Raw genomic sequence first — 21544 nt, forward strand, 5'->3', positions numbered from 1 at the left:
CTTACATTGCGGCTGTGTCATCGTTTCAGCAATAGTAAACCTGAAATTGGCGTTGTAGGAAAATAAATAAAAAACATCTGAAGTGTAATTAAATTTCAGCTGTTTGAAAGAGTTTATAATTACATTTTATGCTCAGCCTATTTTAGTCATAAAGATTTTAATAAATTTTAAAACATTCAGAACATGTTGATTAATTTTAATGAGCTGAAGTTTATGTTTTTGTAGTCAGTCAGGGAAAGCATCTTTAATTTTCAGGCTTAGTTCATATTTTGAAGATACCACTGTAGTGTGCTGCGCCAAGTGGAACAGGGGAACAGCCTCTGCTATTTGTGTTTTCCAAGTGTCAGCTCTTTTTTTCTTTCTTGACTGAAAGTCTAATTGTCTTGGTTTCAATATCAGCTAGCTGATGCAAGCGAGCTGTAGCTTTTTCAAATACTGCCTTCAAAATGGAGAAGCTGGCTAGGAAATGAAAAAAAATTTCACCCTTAATTTATAAATTAGAAAGACATTGAGTAGGTCTAAATAAATTTAAGGGCTGAAGGAGTTATGGCCAGCCTTTCACAGATGCTTTGTAATTTAGCAGTCCAGGTAAGTGGGATATCCTAAGTGCCTAAACAGGTTAGGTGCCAAATTTCCTTTAATCTCAGTGGAAGGAGGTAATTCCTGCTGAATATTTACCTGCATTTTTAGGCATCCAAGAGCCTTGTACAATCAGCTCCTAGGTTCCTAGAAGTAGTTTGTTCATATAATGAGTAAATTTGTTGCCTCTTTTGTTAAATAAACCAATTAAGTGCTTTGATAAATTTACATGCTTTGATAAATATACAAAAGAAGAAAGTAAGCAACGCTCTTAAGGTCGCAGTTCTTACAAAACAATATTAAAATGCCCTTTTGTGCAGTTCAGTTGAATTCAGATTGTCTAGCAAATACATGAGTTTCTTACCATCTCTTAGTATAATTCAAACTCAAAAAATCGGACATCTGAATAAATGTATAGTCAGGAACATAATTATATTACAATAAATATTTGTAGATGTAGTGAATCCTCATGGTTGGGAAAGTACCAAATACTGAGATAAGAATGGCAATCAGCATGTGTTAATCTTTACACGAAGAACTAGGAATGAACCCTTCCTTAGCAAAATAACTGAAAATTACAAATGCAGAGCAGGGTTAAAACTAGTATATTTAAACCAAGTTTTACTGGCTGCTGATGCCAATCATGATTTAAATCAGACAGACCAACTGCTTTGCAGGTTTTAAATACTAGACTGGGCTCTAAAGGTAGGACTTTCAGAAAGTGGTGATTTAGGAGCACGAATGCTACTCAAGCCAACAGTATGCGTATGGACCAGTGATGAGACAGTCCTCCTTTGCAGATAGGAATATCTTGATTCCCTGCCTGTCCACCAGCTATTATTGAAATAGTTAATGAACTTCTGGCCTGTTTAATCATCGTCAGATCTTTGTGCATGCTGTTGTTTGTGAAGTTGTGTTCTTTAGTCTGTCTCAGTTGCCGAGTACTTTGCGTTTGGCTTTGCTCTAGTGCTGATCTCATATTTATTATAAAAAGTTGCAATACAGATAGAGCTGTTGCTGTACAGTTGAGACAGAAGAAATTGTCCAGGGTTATCTCCTGGGCATCTGTGCTTGCATAAATATTTGCTGTTGTCTTGAAGTTTCAGTCTGAAGATCTACACAGATCAGGTGTATGCTTTCTAGCAGTTGTATGGAGATTCTCGCCCTACGTTCTTGCTTATCGCTGTATGGCGTCCACCAAGATAAAGTTAGTTCCGGGTAAGAGGACTTAGACCTATGTCTTCATTGCTTGGTAGGTTTGGAGTTTGTCCTGTAGGTGATTTTTGTTCTATGTACATGCACACTGTAGAGATGTTTACTGAAGAGTATACTCCATTAACTCAACAGGAGGTTGTAAGGAGCAGTGAGGACAGCTCAGCGGTGGGCCAGGCTGTGTACTGGTTAGACTATCTCCTGTGTGGACATTTGGGAGGGTGTTCATTTTTCTGTAAGCGAAACAGTGAGCCCAGGGGATAAAAGGGCTTTTGCCTGTCTAAAGTCATCATTCTGTGAAGGGGGAAGTAGGGTAATGAGATGGGAATGTTAAATAGGAAAGAGCTGAAATGAGGTTCACACCATAGATTAATCTGGGGACCCTCTCTGGTTGTTTGCATTAATAGGACTTCAGTGAGTTGGGTATGATGTGATACTTTTGTTGTTTTAATTCTTTCTATGGCATTTTTCTTCTTAAGAAGTAATAAACTAGTTCTGAGAGGAATGCACTTTTTAGTAAAACCCGTTGGTTGTAGGTTCAGAGATGAGGTACAAACACATGATGTTATTGTTCTTTTTGGATAGGTAGAGCAGGATCGTTGCTCACTTTGCTCCCCAGTCCTTAGGGTGGAAGAGAGAGCATAATCTAATTCAGTCAGAGAGAAGTACAGAGTCTAACATCTCAGATGCGTATTTGGGGAGACCACAAAGAGAAGAGGAATGCAGCCACTGTATTGCAGTAGAACAAAAAAGGAAGGTCTGTTTTACAGTAAAGCTTGGTTTCTCAGCAATTTCATTTTCCAAAACTCTTGGGTTTGTTTTTTTTTCTTGAAGCGGTGAATATTCTCAATGCAATGTGAAGTCAGTAGGAGCTGTGGGGACTCAGCACCTCTGAAAGCCAGCCCAATTTTATGGATGTCATTGACATTTCTATCTCTCCATTAGTGCAAATCCAGTATTTTACATTCCTAGTGTTTCTTAATGTCTGGGTGGATTCTGTAGAAAATAATTTGGTGCTAGACTCAAATTGCACTTTTGTTTACTTGTCAGTTACACAATCCAAGTTTATAAATATTTTTGGCTGTCATCTGGTTCTGCCTCTGACACATAAAACTTACAGCTCCTTTTAACCTGGGGTAGGATGCTTGCTCCCTTGTAGTTCACTGGCATTTTCAAATATGCTTATCTTCCTATTCTGCTCACCCAGTGATTCTGATCATTAGGTTGATGTCAGCCACAACTTTATGCTCTGCATTCTTGCAGTTGGCTTCTTACAGACCTTACCAGTCTGTGAGGTGTTAGAGGTTTGCAGCTGCAGAGCTTTATAAGCCTTTTGTTTGATTTCCTCAGCCTAAAGCTAGCTGTCTGCTGATTTTTATTTTTTTTTTTTTTTCCCATGGCTGCTTGTCCTAGTAGCAGGTTAAACTCTTGTGGAGTCTCTGTGCTGCAGCTTGTTAATGTGTTGTCAAAATATCCTGCTTTCGTGGCCTGTAGTGTATGGTTAAAAAGAATACATGCTCACTGAAAATCACCTGATTGAGCACCTTGATTCTTCATCAGAACCTGAAATTTTCAAAGAAATTCATAATGGTGTCACTTCGTAAAAGATCTCTGCAATGTTGGTCCTCTCATCTGTGTCTTTGCGCTGAATGTAGGAATCTCTGGGATTACTTTATGGGTATGTGTTGTAATATGTGGTTTATGTTTTAAAGGCTCCCACTAGTGCTCTATATGTACAGTTTAAAAAAGAAACAACTTGTATGTGCTGTGCATCAGCTACTGTATTGACTAAAATTCACTGCAGGACTTAAAATATAGTGAATATGCTAAGAGATTGTAGAAATACTTGTAAGAGTTGAGAGAAAATGAGTGCTCCTTGTAATGTCTTTGAGTGTGATGCTCACATTTGGAATTAAGCAGGAACGGCTCTGCTGTGCCAAGAACCTTCTTCAATCAAGGCAAAAAACCCCAAGTAAATGTTAATTTTGCGAGTGGAAATTCCCTTTGGGAAGTTGTGAGGGGAGTAAAGCAGTAAAATAATTTACTAGGGAAAAAATACTTACAATTGCTTGAGTTCCAGTATGTTTCTGCTTTACCTTGAGACTAATAGGTTATTACGAATTCGTGTGTTTGCCACACTTTGTACGCCACCAGATAGTAGTGTGATTCCTGTTTTCATTATGGTCTGGGTTTTTTTCACTCTTACGCCAATTGCACTTTGAATCTAGTCATGAAAGAGTTTTTTATTTATTCAGAGAAACCCCAGAGTAGCTGATCACTTTTGCACTCCAAGCACAAATCAGCTCCCCTCTCACTGAGGGGAGGAACTGAATCCTGCAGCACTTAACACTTCTCGGTGCTGCTGTGAATGTTACTCTGAGTGGCAGTCTGCTCACCTTCTGTTGAGAAGGTAAAACCAAATAGTTAATCTTCTCATTTTCCAACATTACCAGGCTTGGCAGTGTGAGCTGTACCAGTTGTATATTTTGGGTTTCTTTTTCCTACTGCTCTAGGATGAACAGGGCAGCCATTTGTTTATTACTTTGAGCTTCAGTCATATTGAATGAGATAATATATAACTCTGGAAGCAGTGTGTGTCACTCTGCTGTCACTAGCCAGCACGCACTGCCATTCTGATACACTGCTGTGTCATAAGCCTGCCAAAAAACCAAAAGCAACGGTGGTAAAATGAAGAACTTTGATGTTTTCCTTAGACTGGCATGAAGATGAATGAAGTAGTGAGAGAAATGCAACTATTTGATGAATTTCCTACTGGGCGCCTCTGCAGCTATGGAGCATATGTGATCCCAAAAACCAGATTTTTGTTTAGTGTCAGCAGTGCTTGGATACTGCAGTGATACAGATGATTTGGAGTCAGCCATTTTAGTGCAAAAGAAAGCTTTCGCTTTCATGGTAGTTAATTTTTAATATGAAAAATCATGGGATACCACTCCACTTTCACTTTGCACTGAGGAGATCTGTTCAAGAAAGACTTGAAGACAAGTTGGCTTGGGCTGAGAAAGCATTGCACAGGCACTGGGATTAAAATGTTCTAGAGGCTGGAAAACGCAACACTCACCTGTTCGATAGATGTTACATATGCAACAATAAATCTGTGCCTTCTGTGTATTTGTGATTATATTTTTAATCATGTTGAATACTCCCCCTACCCCACCCCACCCCCACAAGCCCTTTCCTCAATTGCTGTGCAGAGTGGAAGGTATTTGCTTAAGGAGGGAGCTTTTTCTTACTGTTCAGTGCTAAGTCCTTGGGCCTTATTTACTGAACACGCCTCCAACTTTGCTGTGGGGATGGAGTTTCTTAATTTCACTTTATGGGTTTTCCTCTGTTCTCATTGGTCTGAATCAGTGTCTTTCATTAGTATTGAACCTATTTTTGCAACATGAGATGAGGGTATTCTTAGTATCTCTGTCTGTTCTCCTGTCGTTAAAGTAGTTGTTCAAGTCAAAGGCATCCACTTGCTTTGCCAAACTGAAAGCCAAAGATGGATTTTTCAGTGCGTGGTATTGTGTGACAACGTACTCAAGCAGAGCTGCGTTTGAATTCAGTTGTTATTTTGAGGGGTCGGCATTTTTGCAAATATCTCTCTGAGACTGCAGGATGGGTGCCTGGAAAAGTTAGAGCGTAGTAACCATTTCTAAAAAGTTTGATTCAAGTGGCTGGCTTAACAGCAAGCAAACATTAGGTGCAAAATAAGGGGTAAAATCTTTTTCTTCAGGTAGCATCTTTTCTTTTTTAAAGCAGAGAAGCCATACTGTTTCTTCATGCAGCCTCTTTCCTTGCTCACTACACTTGCTGGCACCTGCAACTCTGAGGCACGTTTGCTACTGTTATGCCTCCTGATTTACCTGCTGTGACAAGGCAAGCAACCTGGGGAAAAGAATATCTAATATGCAGAAATTCTAAAAAGGTGCCCTGTATTAGGGTTTTTTTTTAACTAGGTCATGTTCATGTGCCTTTTCTCAGGGTTGCGTTCAGTGCAATACTGTGGCTTCCCGTGCCTGCAGGATTGGGGACTGGAACCTTCACCCAGGCATGCCCTGCTGCTCTTTTTGTCAGCGGTGGCCGCAGCAGCAGCGATGGGTAGCCATGCTCTCTGTGGGCTTCTACGTAAATGAGTGGGCTTAGATAGGCGACAGCAGCAGCAGCAGCAGCAAGTGAATGAGGTGGAAAAGGTTTCGTCCCGGAGGGATCATTCTCGGGGGCAGGTATCTGCCCCACGCTGGGGACTTGTCACTGCGTGTAAGGGGGCTGAGGTCCCATCTCTCTGCTTCCTCATACGCATGAGAGTCGTCTCGCATGTCTGCTCTGAGTCCTGACCGCCGTACACATACACCCCTGCATTTCTGATGCTCTGTCTCCAGAGTTGTTACCCATTTATTCCCAGTCCCAGGTCTCCTCCGACTCCTTCTGAAATCTGTTCCCTTCCTCAGGCTCTTCTTGCTTGCTATAGACAGCCTCCCGCCTTCAGAAATCAGTGTGGAAGTGTTTAAGCATGTAACAAAACAGGGAGAACAACTGATACGTGAAGACAAACAACTGATTTGTGGCAAGAATTAGGACATGGAGAAAATACCTAACAGATTTGTCAATTATAATCTGCTAGTTGTGGTAGAGTGAGGTTCTGCTTTGTCTTTTTCCCGGTGCTGTGCGCAATGCTGAACGCACGCTGCAATTGCTCGAGGCAAAGGCAATGTACTGTAGAATTGGATAGAAACTTTCTTAGGTCTCTCATTGCTGGTACTTGTCCTTGTCTGGTCTTCTGAATTTGTCATAAAAACAGATTTTTCTTGTCTACTCTGTGGTTTCATTTGCAGTTTCAGTAACCTTTAGCTGTTTGCAAATAGGTTTGGTTTTTCCAGAAATGAAAAAGCCAATTTATTTTTTTCCTGTAGTGACTGTGCCTCTGTCCTTTTAGTCTCACAGACTGCTGAACTCTGTTTTTTTCTAAAATTCATTTAGCAGCAAGATTTAGTCCATGTTGCAGTGACAAAAGATAACTTAAAATGTCTTTTCCAGGTTCTTAACTTGCCAAGATGCCCATCAATGTTGATGATGTGATGCAACTGTTCTACCATCTCTCTCAGGAGAAGGGGATGAAGGCTGCTGTCAAACACTCTGGTCGAGGAGCACTGCTGGCAGGTGCAACAGCATTTATTGGGGGTCTGATGGGAGGTCCACCTGGAATCGCTGTAGGTAAGTGTGTTTTCCTCTAGGAACAAGAACTGTGGTTAACTCCCTGAGTAAAGAAACTAGGAAGTCTGTGTAGTAGGTATAGGTTGAAGGAAAGGGACACACAACACTGAGATTTCATGTAACTGGACTTTAACAAGATGACATGTTGTATGTCGGCTTTTTAGAAACAAGGTGTGCATCAGGAAGGCATGTGTCAGTGTTTCCTTCTAGGGTGATAGTGACCTGGCTGACTTTGACTCCTGTGCAGCAAACGGGAAGCCATCCAGAAGTCTGAGGTTGAGATGAGTGGCGCCTTTGAAACCCTTTGAACAAGCTGTCAAGAAATCGTTTGCTTTTGGTGGGTAGAGCCCTGGTTCCCATCTGCTGAGGTACACCAGTGTCCGAGGTGTGGGACGAAACAGAGAGCAAACTAACAGGCTCTGAGCTCATGAGTGCAGGCTCTGCTCCAGCGCTGCAGTGGGGGAGTGGAGAGGAGAGGGGTGAGGCAGGGGCAAAGGAGCACAAGAGACGATGGTAGCAGTCAGGGGGGATGTTGGTACCTAGTGGCACAGAAGAAAGAAAATTGGGATGTAAAGCGAGGGTGAATAAGTATTCTTAGTCAGCCTTAGCAGGGGACAGGATCATCTTCCTAATGATCTTATTAAAAATCATGTTTATTTCTGTATTTTAAAAGTACCTGCTATCCACTTCTGGGTGAAGTTGGTTTTTTCCTCTGGAATTTGTTATTCCCTGTCACTTTGCTTTTGTTCCTTCTATGGAAAATTACAGGAAGGCCAGAGTCTAATAGTAAAGAGTTGTATCTCCCCTGTATCTCTTGAATTAAGAGTTGTCTGGTTTGAAAGCTGCCTTGTCGCTGAAGTCATGTGGGCATTGGTCCTTGAATGCTCCTTACTCCTGCGAGCAGTTCCAGCAATTTCACGGGCTTATTGGTATTGGAGTGAATTGCAGTATGCGTGCATGAGGGTTAGCAAGGTTGAGTTACAAAAAATAAGCAAATAATATGTGAGCAGTGATAACAGAAAATGCAAAATGAAGCTGTGTATTTACTCCCGGTACAAGTACAGAGCTTAATTAATAGCCAAAAATAATGTTTTGACGAATGCATGACTGAAGTTATCAGGAACAAAGAAGTGAAATTAAGCTTTTGTAAGAAATTTGTAAGCTGTAAATCAGAAGTAGAAGCAAAAATTTAAGTGGCCTCATTCTTGTGTGAGATGATGAGAAACACTGAAGTTATTCTTGGATGTGTTTTCTCATTTTGTTTAAGTGTTTGTTTAAGCTTTCATAATGTCTCCCAGTCAAGCTCGGTGTTCTTCAGCCACTGATGAAGGCACTCGAACAAGTATACCTATTACTGTATACCAAAAGTATACAATAATAAGTATACATAATAAGTACTAAGTATACCAAAAGCTGTGTCCCGATGTCTAAATCGGAAGACCCTCATTTAACTTTAAAAATTGCAAAGGTAAACGACCCTGGGTCTTTAGTGGGTTTTAGGACAGTTACAGGGACATTTGCAATCAAGTGCACTTTCACTTGCACAAACAGCCTGGATAGGTGTGGAACTGGATGGCAGGGATTGTCCTTATTGCTGCCTTGCACCAAGAATTAGAGGATGGGTTACCTTCCATCTGCAGTGGTCGCTGGAGAAACTTGCAGCGTATCGTGCTTTCTAAGGACTGCTTGCTCTGAGAAGAATGGATTGTGGATGTGTTGCTTAGGGGGAAAAAGTGTGATCATGTAACAAATCTTGTCTCAATAAACTAGGAACTTAGACATCAATACTTGTAGTGGCTTTTGCATTAAGTGCTCCTAAATCAGATATTGATGTTCTCATAAAAGTTCCTTGAAGATGAATTCAGCCATCATAGGCTTTCAAGTATTTCTGTGGTAACATGGGAAAAATTGCCAGCTGAGTAAAGTGCGCAAATTAAGGAGTTTTTGTCTAACGAAAAACTGCATCCCTGTGAGTGCATAAATGACTTTTTAGGAGCAGTTGCTGGGGTGGGAGTTTTGGCGGCAGAGTCGGTTCTGACGGCCCTCCATTGTGAGGGTTCTCCTTCCTTTCACCAGGATGTCTGTGTCTCTGGACAGCAGTGTCAGTCATGTGAATTCCTGTCGGAGAGTGCTGTGTTGCAAGTTAGACTGGTAACTCTTTGAAAGAGAACAGCCATGTAGGAGTGTTACACTGGTTTCTCAGCAGCAGCCGCAATCATGTCAGCTGTAGAGGATCCCTCTGCTGTTATCCTGATGACCTGGAACCACTCTAGTTACCAGAGCATTTCTTGGCCAGCTGGGGTGGGTGGTGCCGGTGGGGTGTTGATTTGGTAGATGAATACATGAATGTGTCTAACCCCACAAAGCTGACAGGTTTGGTCTCTGTGAGCACCTTCTGAGGGGTGGACTTCAGAAGCAGAAAACTTGGATTGTTCTGGGAATCTCTAGTAAGAGATTATGTGTTAATGGCAGTGGTAAGGCAATTGTCGGTAAGATGTTTTCCTTGGGCATGGTTTTATTTAGTAGTAGAGCTTATCCTAAAGAGACCAGTGCACTAAGGAGTGTTATTTTGTTTCTGATTTCTAGCTTGAAGCTATTAGCTTTGATTGTGTAAAGAGTTCCTTTGTGATTGCTGTGGATGTAAAAAGCTTTAAAAATCCTTCTTGGTGCTTTGAACATCATCTATAAACCTAAAGTAGACACATATGCAACTCTGCATTGATTTCTAATAAAGGTGGGAACATTGTTGATGAAGGCTATGGATAGAATTTCAGGTTGTAACCTTAATTGGTAAAGAGTAACATCTCTCTCTCTTTTCTAGGAGGAGCATTTGGTGGATTGCTTGGTGCCTGGATGAATGCTGGACAGTTCAGGCCGGTCCCTCAGATTTTATTGGAATTGCCTCCTGCTGAGCAGCAGAAGCTCTATGATGAAGCCATTGTTATTCTCAGGCGCTTAGACTGGACTGATATTGCTCAGCTGACTGCTCTTGTAATGGGAAATGCTAGTCTCCAGCAGAAGTTGACAGCAGTGCTGATAAATTACCTCTCCAAAGAGCTAAGAGCAGAGATACAGTATGGAGAATAAACCTTTCCAGAGCAGGCTTTTTACGGTGTAATGAATTTTACTCTGGCAGTTGTGATTCTCCAACATAGCAATTATTAGTTATCAGTACTAATTATGAATGTAGGCAGATCTAAGTATTATTTTGGGGTTTGGAGTTGGGTTTTTTGTTTGTTTTGTTTTGTAAGGATAGTATTAGATTACTGCATTATCCTGACACTGACTTGCTATGTAATTTTGAATTACTCTGCACTAGGACTGCATTCAAAATCACTGAAGGGAATTACGCTTCTCTTACGCTAATGTATCACTAGTTAAAATTTTCAAAGTCATTGTGTTTTATTTAGGAGATTTAATCCTGTTTGTGTACGTGCTTTAATTTTCTTCTGTGAATGACATATAGGTGCCAAAGTAGCTAGGGCACTTTGAAGAATTTTACCTACTGTCTGTTTCAGTCCTGCGAAAGAAAGTTATAAGAAAGTACGTTATGCTACTGTGAACTCAAAGATCTCAATCCTTATTTTATTCTTTGTTGCATTTTTATTGTAATTCTTGAGTTATTTATTCCTTTCTGTAAGAAGTGAAGCCAATGCCTAAACAAGATTTAAAGCAACAGGTAAACAAACTGTGCATAATTAGTAGTTCCTGGTGTCCTAGAATGGGAAGGCATGGCAAGAATACACTTTTAAAAAAATGTAAAAATGGGGAGCTGAATCTACCATTTTTGTACTATCCCTAGGATTAGGGTTGTCATTTCAGCATTGGTTTCTTGACTGAATCTGAACAGCTGGTCCTCTGTTTTCATTAAAATATTCATAAGAAGCATCATAGTGGCCTGTGTTTTTGCTTTAAAGTAAATCAACTCTTTAAGAACTGGGTACTGAAATGTGAGGAAAAAGGCAGCTTTTTACTGGTCAGCCAGCAGTTGGCAGCAGTGGTGGTGGTGGTGTGGGATAACATGCTGGCTGCAGTTAACACTGTTAAACTCCAAATGCAATGTTGTCACATATCCCAGCCAGTTGTTCATTGTTTGTTTCAAGGCACTTGTAAGAGAAGTTCCTAAGTAGAAAAATGTGCAGGTGTGCCTTCTTTTGTATGTAAAAACAAGTGAAACTGCTCTGATAATTTCATTTTTCCCCTAAAATAAAGATTTATCTCTCTGAGTGTGGTGAGGTTTCTAGAAGTTGAGTTTTAAATGGTAAAGCTTTAAACTCAGAAGTTGCTATTGTATACATTTGAGTAATTTACTTCTGCAGGACAATTTGCCATTAATGAATTCAGTGCACTTTCCTGCCTGGAGTGCAGGGCAGTGATTGTTCTTCTCATCATTTGAAAACACTTTTTCAGTGACGTGAAAGACAGATGGAAGTGAACGGTAAGTGGGCACTCCTTACCCTGTCATAGTTTTGTAACGCCAAGCCTGAAATCAGTGTTTTTTCAGTTTCATTGACAGATTACACACACTGGAACTGGCTTTTTAAGACTTTACATACTCTGTATGTCCATTTTAAAATACTATTTTTATGAAGGCAGTTACCTTTATTTGCAGTTTTCTGGTTATTTCACAAATTAAATTTACTCTTTCCAAAATAACACACTGCTAACAGCAGCAGGTGATTGAATGATACAGTAGGATGGAGCCTGCCATCTTATAATCAGCTGTTTGAACCCAGACATGAAAGAACTTGACATCTGATTGTAAAGCAGGCCATAGGAAAGGTGTTGGTTTTAATTAATTTATAGTAGTATCCAGTATTTAAACAGATTATGAACAGATTTCAGAGTGGTTTCAGACATCTATTATGACTCCCATTTTACACGTATTCATAAATTGGAGCCCAAACCTAGGCAGTGAATTGATTTTTATCACTCGTATCAGTGTCATAGCCATGAGTGGAGCTTAAACTATGTGAGTCCTAGTCTTGGACTCTATGTTACTCTGTTTCTTAGGTTATTCTTTCAAATGCTTTTTACTACACACTTAGAAATGATAAACTGGTTTTAATTATGATCTTTCAGCCTTCACTGTCGTATGAAGGGGGCTTGTGTCATACAGGTACCCATAGAAGTTTGGTCCAAGTAGTTCGGAGTTCTGCATGGGCCAGTCTAGCTTATGTTAAACGCCGCTGCCCCTGAGCTCCCGAGAAGCTTTAGACTCTGTGCCACAAAGTAGCACACTCTCAGTCATTATAATAAATCTAACTTCCATAGGTTTTCAGATGACTGAAGTAGAACCAGGAAGAAGTGAATTGAATTCTGTTTGTTCTCTGTATCATTATTTAACAGGTTTGATGCTCGTGGATCTTCTTGGAAGATGGCAGGTACCTGTTTTCAAAGTGGTAGCAGTAGGTTTGCAGTTTGGTCTGAAACACATTTCACTGCTGGTAATAGAACAAGAACAGAACCCAGCTCACGTGTTCATCTCAAGTGAGTTTGGACATACAAAAATTGGGAAATAATCACTTCTGATTGAGGAGACCCTGATACATAACTACCGAGGGAGAATGAGCATGGGCCTCCACAATGGTTTTGCTGTTTGTATTTTAGTGGCTTCTGTCCGTTCATACCGTTGAATGCTGCAGAAGGATCAAATACCACCTTTATTGCTGTGACTACAGCCCTATGCTATTTTATCAAGGTCACCGTGATATTTGATGTGTAGCCTTATGCAGGGATTTGGGCAAGTTAAAAGAACCCTTCAGCAGATTTGATCATCTGAGGAAAAGACCAGCTGCACAAGAATGTATTAATATCCATCTGTTGCTGTTCTTGGGTAGAGACAGGGCTGTCCACCGCTGCATCCCTTGTTGGTGTTGGAAACAGCCACAGGCAGGGGATGGCATCTTCTGAAATCCATTCCAGCTGCATAACGTCCAGGCCAAGTGTAAGGCACAGCTATCGCCTAGGAAATGAGGTAACGCCGTGCCAGCAGTTTTGGGAAGCAGCTGAAAGAGTCACTATGGGGAAATGTACATATTTATATAAAGAAACCATCTGTGATTCTGGTTATTAACCTGGTTTGGTTGTAGATGTGACAGAATCAAGCTAGATTTTCACTGGCAGATGGTGTATTTTTAGTTAAAAATTCTTTTTTTTTCTATGTGTTGGGTTTTTTTAAGCTGTCTAATTTAAAAATAGAAAGCAAGCATGATTATAAAGTGTTATGTTAGCAAAGAGAGGGAATACCTTTTTTAAAAAAAAAAAAAGGCAATCCTGAATTCAAACATAGATTAGTAATTGAGATGTGCCCTCTAGTGGCAATCAGATTATTTCTTAAATTCATTTTATCGAGACTGCCCCAGTATATGGATAACAGTTATCTTTTTCCATTAAAAGTAGGGGTAACTTCTTTTTTTGCTAGTGGTCTGTTAAATTCCTGGCTTTAATGAATTTGTATTAGTTTACAAATATCAGCCTAGCTACAGAGTAGGCTAGAATTTGTATACATTCCCTGATGAAGTTGGGTTTTGGTGATTATCATATGTGAGCTATGACTGCACAAATATTTACTGCAGCTGCGTGTCACATTTAATTATAGTAAGAAAATTCACAATCAGGCAGAGGAGGGTGGTTTTACCCTCATGATTACTGAAGGACAAGCGGATTTTGTGAGCTGAGCAGCAGCCAGTTTGCAAAGACTGATTGACCACAGGTGAACTGGCAAGCCAGTAAAGAATAATTGCCTGTTTTTGGGAGGTTGCATTTCTTTGTTCGGTTTTATCACCTTCAAGTCTGCACCTGTAGCAGCTCTACCTGCGCAGCCTTTGGAGTGGTGCTCACCTCTCATGTACGACTGGCCCATGTGTAACTGCTGCTCACGTGGACCCTGCAGGACCGAGGAGCATTTGGCTGCGAAAAGTCTTTTGCTAGTCACTGTCACAGCACAGACTTCCTAAAGGTCCCGTTCTCAATGGCATCGCAGAGGGCTCCCAGGCTTAGTCCACTGGGGCAGCATGAGAACTGCAACAAAGACCTCGAACTAAGGGTAGAGAGCAGGGTGCTAGGGTGGTGCACCACAGTGGCACACCATGGTGGCACGCCATGGTGCCTGTGACACTGGCTAATTTGTTGCTATAGTTCTTATTAACTGGAGGTTTTACAGAGTTTTGGTGAGATCCTTCTGCTGTGGACGAGGGTTCCCTGTGTTGACCCGCTGACTCCAGAGTGCACAAAGAACTGTACAAGCAGAACAACCCTGAGATCCCATTAACTGACCAATGTTGAGTTTACAGCTGGCAGTGAGAACCTAGCCAGCAGCAGTGATCTGCCCAAAAGGTGGTCAGGCAGAGAGCTGCTTTGAGCCACAGAGCTGAGGTTCTGCAGAGTAAGTACAGGCCCCACGAAGGAGGGTCTGGTGACTCTTGGCTCAGCCCGTTCGCATTGTCTTTGCCACATCAGCTCTCACCTCTTACTCCAGTATGAAAAGTAGCACGGATTAGCATTACGTGGGCAGTTTTTCTAAGGACAGCCTCTCTCCTTCCAGGGCTGCACACCCACACCTGCCGAGGGCTTTGCTGGGGAAGAACATTCCCAAATGAGACAGTCTCCATCTCTCTCAAAGAGGTCTCCCGTGGGCTGCTGGCAGGAGGGGGTGCTGTGCAACCGTCTGTGGAGGGCTCCTTGCTTGCCAGGGGAAGCCAGTGGCTGCGGTTCCTCTGTAGACTGCTGCTCCCCTGCCGTGCCTGCTGGCTCTGAAGAGCAGGGTGGTTTGGAGAGGTGCTTTGCTGCCTAGGGGCAGTTTGTTCAAGGAAGCCAACTGATCTGCAGCAATAGTTTGCTGGATGACTTTGGGCAGTCACCCAGCTTCCCCATTCAGCTGCTTTTGCGTGAGGTGGTGATGACGACACGCAGCTATTGATGGAGGGCTGTGTGAGGTGATGACTACTGACTGACGGTAACAGTGGGGTGTGGTATTACCAGCAGTTTGTTGTTATTATTTGATTATTTCTTACCATATAATTTGAGATGATTCCAGTGGTGCGATGTGTTGTACTATCCACCGTAGCCTGATCGCGGGCAGCTGTGCCCTGGCAGAACTGCTTTCCCCTCTCATAGTTCACGATTTATAGCTCCTGCCATACATGCCTCAGTGCGTGGGGCACGGGGTGGGGTGGAATGTCTGCAGTCACCTGCTCCTGGTAACACTCGCCTCTTCTTTAGGGAGGAAAGCTTGTGCTGCAAAGGACTCAGGTGGGCCAAGATAGCTCTTCTTTTGAAGTGAAATTCTGTTTAGCACACACGGCATAAAGCTACTGAGACCCAGAGTGTCCATGTTTCGTTCAGATGACAGCAATCTGATGATTGCAACCCGACAGTGGTTAGCATGCCTTTTCTCCTTTTCGGTTGGTTTATGGGAAATTAGTGTTACAAAACTCACTGAAAGATCTTATGGAAGGGGAAGAGGGTTATATTATTCAAAGTCAGTAAGCAAATTGATTTTACACATGGCAGACCTGCTCAAATGGTCTGACCAGGATTGCTTGTGCACAACGTGGAGGATGAGTCAAATCCTCAGTTCATCTCCTGGGTTGTTCTTGATTGTCAATGATGAACTAAGTTTTTGGACAAATCCTTTATATCCTTTAGGATATCTTTTATATCCTATTGCTATTGTCTTCCTGTTAGCCCGTTGGGCTATCAGAAGGAGGACTGGCATATGTGATTTGCTGCAACCTCCTCCACTGTCGTGCTGTCAGTGTGGGGTCTTCTGATCAAGAGCCATCTGTGCTGTGCTCTCACCAGCATGGGGCCTCCGGGGCTTGACAGCAGCAATGCATTCCTCCACTTGATGAAATGGCATCCCTCGCTATCGCCTCTCTTTTAATTGTTGTTCTGGTGCTTTCACATACACATATTTCTGGTCATACAGCATTTATACCAGTCTTAATATTTCTGTTAGCAACTATGCAGATTCATGTGGAAATTCAATTTTTCCATTTTTTCCTCACAGTGTTGCAGCAGCTCCGCTAGTGCTCACTAGTGAAATATGGGCAGACTCAAGGGTTTAATCCTGCATAGCTGCAGTGGTAGGACCTGCTGAGCTCAGCCTCCACCAGCAGTTTAGCAGCACCAGTGCAGCCAGAGGATGTAAAAGCAATGTATTTTTTCCCCAGAGTAAAAGCTCTTATGGAGAAAGCACTAGCTTCTTAGAAAGGCTGTCATTGCTTGGCCAGCTGATGTATAACTCTAAACTAATTGAATAGCAGACTTTCAGCTGGGTTGGAAAGCTTTTAAAAAAACCAAAGGCCTTTGCATTGCAGTGAACTAAAGCTATTAGCCCCTAATTAAAACATGAGGTTTCATCTTTACCTTTCTAGAGATCAGAGAAATCTATGTATTTTTCAGGCTGTAAGCCAGAAATCAAACATTCATCATGTAATTGCAGTAAGTGTGTGCTAATACTTCTCATTAAGTGTGATTTATGAATTCCAGAAGAGCCTAAGAGGTAAATATATAAAATTATTCTGAAGTCTGCAAAAATGAAGGCATTCATTTCTTTGGATGACTGTTCAGCAGGAAGGATTTAGGCAAACATGAACATTACGGCTTTCAACATTTGGTGAAGACACTGCATTTGAACATCTGTAACTTTGCAATTCCCTCAAAATGGTGTGGTCTCATCCAGTGTCACTGCTGATCTTCCAACAAAGATAACCCTTCAGCTGTCAGCAGGTACAGCAGCGTGGCTTGGTGGAGAGCCCATTTTGCTGGGCCTCGGAAGAGGTATCACCTTCGCTGGCTCTTCTGCTTGTTTGCTGGGTGACCTTGAGTAACTTCCCATCTTGTTCCTCAATGCGTTTTTTGTTGCAATCTATCCATAGGAAATGGTGTGTTACAAAAATGTAATAGCACTATTATGCAGCTAACCACTCTCCGATCCTGCAGTCAGGACATGAGCATCGAAGAAGGAGGAATGTAATAAATGTTAGTAGAGGTTCACAGCAATCAGGATGAAGAAGAAACTGCTAGGTTGTGAAATGTAGCTACTTGCTTTGTTGCAGGGAAATGAAAGATTTACACTGGTGTTTGACCTTAACTAATTAGACCCCGCACAGGAGTGTCTAACAGGATGCAAATGTTTTGTATTCCTTGTTTCCTGCTCAGGATCAGTGGGCAGGAGTGATTTAGGGTGAAATTAAATCTTTCCTGTGCTCTGACGTGCTGCTTTGGAGTAGAGTGCTCTCAGATATTCCCTTGTACGTGTAATCTGAAGACAGCATGAAGGGTTTGTTACTTCTATATCAGTCAATAAGATATGATGAATGATCTTCGTAATTTGGAGTCGAAACTGATATAACAAATCAAAAGCTTTGAAGGTCTTATTTTTACCTCGCCCCGCTGCAGCTCCCTGAGCAGCTCCTTGTGTTGAGATGTTATGACAAAATAATTGGAGAATCACCCAGCTGAGTCAGAATCAGCCCCTGAACACTTACAGAGAGAGGAGGGTTCTGGTGAGAGAGATCATGGAGCCAGAGCAGGTGTGTGTTTAGCCTCGACTGTACTTCCTCAGGCACCGGCGTTCCCTCCCAGCTGGAGGAGATCCACGTCTCCTGCTGAAGTGTGTGAGCCAGTGGGTAAAGCCTATCCTGGGTGCAGAACTGTAGGTAAGCTCATTCTGATATTTGTATGGATTTCCAACATGATTTTTTGTTCTCGCCCAGCTAACTGTGCCAATGGATAGTTCCTCTAGATTTCTGCCCTCTCCCCGGCAGGCAATTCTGCTTGATACTAATGGAAGTTTGCTGCAAGTTGAAAGGAGGCCAGGGCAGCTCTGACTTTTGACTGCCATCTGCATCTACTCAAACTTCTCTGGCTCTAAGAATCCTACTCTTTCAGGCCAAATGAGGGGGCCATCTAACTTTTCTACCTTGCCCTTCCACGTTAATTTTAAGCCCTACATAACCAGATTTTCAAAATCCTAAGTTAAAGACTTGCTCCCTTTTAGAGCAGTGAAGGATACTGTCCTGGTTTTGGCTGGGATACAGTTAATTTTCTTCCTAGTAGCTGGTACAGTGCTGTGTTTTGATTTAGTGTGAGAATAATTGATAACTTGCTGATGTTTTAGTTGTTGCTAAGTAGCGCTTATCTTAAGCTAAAGATTTTTCAGTTTCCCATGCTCTGCCAAGCAAGCAGGTGTGCAAGAAGCTGGGAGGGAGCATAGCCGGGGCAGCTGACCTGAACTAGCCAAAGGGGTATTCCATACCATAGAACATCATGCCCAGTATATAAACAGGGGGGAGTTGGCCGGGAGGGGCGGATCGCTGCTCAGGCATCGGTCAGCAGGTGGTGAGCAATTGCATTGTGCATCACTTGTTTTTTCTTGGGTTTTATTTCTTTTTTTTTGTTATATTCTTTTTCATTACTATTATTATTATATTATTATTAATAGTAGTAGTATATTTTATTTTACTTTAGTTATTAAACTGTTCTTATTGCAACCCATGAGTTTTACCTCCCCCCCCCCCACTGGGAGGGGGGAGGGGGAAGCGGCTGCGTGGTGCTTAGTTGCTGACTGGGGTTAAACCACGACAGATACAAAAGACGCCAACAGCTGAATGTAATGCTTGGGCTTGGGAGAGATGGAGTGCAAGAGCAAGTGCTTCAAGTTACTCAAGAAAGCAGGGGACAGGGCAAAACAGTTCGGCAAATACTGCATTAAAGCGAAAGACTTGCTGGTGTATCAGTAGGAATCAGCTGCCTGCTCTGTGCCTGTCCGCGAGCTAAAGTTCACGCAGCAGACTTTTGACCACACTGCAGTTTATTAATTGCTTATGCAAGAACAAAGTCAGTAATAAAAAGTTAAATAGGGTGCTGGCGAGGCAGGGTCTTGGATCTGATTTTGTTGGTTTCCATAAAAGGGGCTTGCTTGCTTTTTCCCAGCCATTCTCTCCAGGAATCTGTGTATAAAAATATTTGTTCCATAACCACAGCAAACAGCCTCCCATTGCCTGCATACTTGAGGCTTTCTGCCATCTCTGAAGTTTAACTCTGCAGGAGCGTGTGCTGCTGCTGAGTCTAATCCTAATTTTGGGCTTTCATGTCCCCAGCCCGGCCCCACGGGACCGGGGCTGCTGACAATGGCGGCAGCACATCCCCTGCGAGTGTAGGGCGAAGATTAGCCTTCACATTGTGCCACTAATGATAAGTAGCAATAAGGATAATAAGGAGCACTCTCGTAGTTCTTTACAGCTTCAAAGTGCTCTGCTGATACTAATTAAGCTGCCATGCAGCCTTGCGACAAAGGTGTGTATTTCTACTGTGTATAATTTAACTGTACTGTATTGTTATGCAATAAACCAAAATTGGATGGTGTCTTCAGATAGCAATCAGGAAATCAATTCACCAACTACTGGCTGCTCACATCCCAACAACTGAGCCAGCTTCAAAGCTGCCCCATGTCTTTTGGTTAGCCCTGGCGCCTCTTTGGGAACCTCAAATATTCATGCAAAGCAGCACAATGCCAAGTGGTTAACAAAGTGGCTCCAGCGTTTTGCAGCAGCTCAGTTTCCATCCGTGCATATGGCCTCCACTGTCTCTTAACCCTGCCCAGAGGATGCAGTCCTAGTGCCACTGAGCTAAATCCAGGCACTGCTGTGCCTAACTGAAGAGCCCCAGTTTCTGTGCTGCTGGCACTGTGTTGTGATTACAGTATTGTACTGGTGTGTACTGGTCGCAAAGGAAAACAAGGTCACACTGTGCTATGCTGACATGTCAAGGAATAGAGCGGATGTTCTACCTAACTGCAAGGTTTCAAAGCCTTTCCAGGCAGCGAAGCCACCTGCCCTCAGCACTCCAGCGCCTGCCATCAGCTGCTAGCATCGATGTGAGCCAGCGGTCAGTAGAATGGTAGGTATTGGTTAGTATTGGTAACTGTCACCAGAATAAAGATAACCCTGATTATGTAGTCACAGTGCTGGGCTCTGAGTGACCTATTTTCTCTCAGGAAAGAGCTTGAGGTCACTGTGGACAGATTCTGACAATACAAGCTCAGTGTTCAGCAGCAGGTCAGAAGGTAACAAGAAGGCTAGGACGGATGGGGAAGGAAACCAAGAAGGTGGCAGTAGACTTTGTTAGGTCACTGAATAAATCCAGGTAGCAGCCACATCTTGAATAGTCCGTGTAGCCTGCTCGATCCACTCTGGTTAGTCCTTTTGGAGCCAAAAAGGGCATTGTAGAGCTACGAAGGAAACAGAGAAGGATAACACGGTATGGAAGGGCATCTGTGTAAAGAAAGATGGGCTAGTTTAAAACTGTTCAACCTGGAAAAGACACTAATGGGGAGAGCTTTGGTCACGGCTGTGAACAGCAGAGATGAACAGGAGGAACAATACCGTGGCATAGGAGGCAGGGTGCACCCATTGAACTGGCAGAGGTGAAGGGAAGTGCTTGTTCACACAGTGTAACAGGGAATTGTGGAGCTAATTGGCACAGGATGCTCTAGGTGCCAAAACAAATATGTGTTCAGAAAGCGATTAGGCAGATTGATGGCAGTGAGGACTATTAAACACACCAGTCCAGAATCAACCACTGCCTCCAGAAGTTTCTCACCACGAGCTGACAAGAGACTAAAGCAGCGGAAGTATTGCTCTGCAGGTGCCTCTTCCACGCCGTCCCTCATGATTTCGGGGTAGGTGAACTCTGGCTCTGGTTTATTAAGACTGCTTTCATATGTTATCCCAAACGCATGCAGCACACAATTTCTGCAGTGTTGTGCCAACATATGTGCAAGTAAAATACGACGTATGTGCTGCCAAAGCAATCACGTTCTGAAAACAGCGCGGTACGCTTTGTATTGTACAAAAGGGTTTTCCTGTGACAGGGGAAGACCTGCCCGTTTGCCTTTGTGCCTCTTATCCCACTCAGGAGTGGAGCCTTCCTCCCTGAATGCCTTCCTGTGTACAAGCAAGTAATTAAACAGAGGTAGGAAACCCTAACCTCTCTCGGTCCGTCAGTTGCAATCAGTTATTTCATGTTCTCAAAATTGCAATATCAGCTTAAAAATTAAACCAAATGTCTTTATTGCTTGCACCAAGCAGAAAATGTCTCTGTGCCACCAGAATCCAAATCACTAGACAGTATTTTTAAAGAAGGAAATCTCCTTTATTCACGCCCACATACCGTGGAAGTTGTATTAAGATATGGTCATGCTATTGCTTTGTTTTGCAGAAGGGAAAGTTGTTTTAGAGAGAGAGATTACATGGGTCATATGCTGATTGAAAAGTTCCTCACATTTTGTTTTTGAATGTTTAAGTGTTCTCACAGAACTAATTTAAAGTTTATATATATATAAAAAAAAGCTCCTTCTCTTCCCCTATCTTGCTGTTCTTCCTGAACCTGCAGCCAGCAAACCCCCAGCTCGCAGAGGTACCTGTTGTGCAGGGCTGGTTCAGCTGGGAGGGAAGCCCTGCCCGCTGCGCCGTGCGTCAGGCAGCCCTGGCATGCCTCACATCACAACGTGCATCCCACCGGCATA

General features: G+C 42.5%; 1 protein-coding gene across 3 annotated transcripts in view; it reads left to right on the forward strand.

Annotated features, from left to right (window-relative positions):
* The window catches only part of C12H19orf12 (chromosome 12 C19orf12 homolog), a 33627-nt gene extending 22731 nt beyond the window's left edge, over positions 1-10896 (forward strand). For all 3 annotated transcript variants that reach the window (XM_050904122.1, XM_050904125.1, XM_050904123.1), the window contains exons 2-3: positions 6832-7008; positions 9830-10896. In XM_050904122.1, coding sequence (XP_050760079.1) covers positions 6849-7008; positions 9830-10095 — 426 coding nt within the window. In that variant the 5' untranslated portion in view covers positions 6832-6848 and the 3' untranslated portion in view covers positions 10096-10896. The remainder of the gene's footprint in view (positions 1-6831; positions 7009-9829) is intronic.
* Positions 10897-21544: the final 10648 nt, after the last annotated feature.

This window comes from Gymnogyps californianus, chromosome 12 (genome assembly GCF_018139145.2).
Source record: "Gymnogyps californianus isolate 813 chromosome 12, ASM1813914v2, whole genome shotgun sequence".
NCBI classification, from domain to species: domain Eukaryota; kingdom Metazoa; phylum Chordata; class Aves; order Accipitriformes; family Cathartidae; genus Gymnogyps; species Gymnogyps californianus.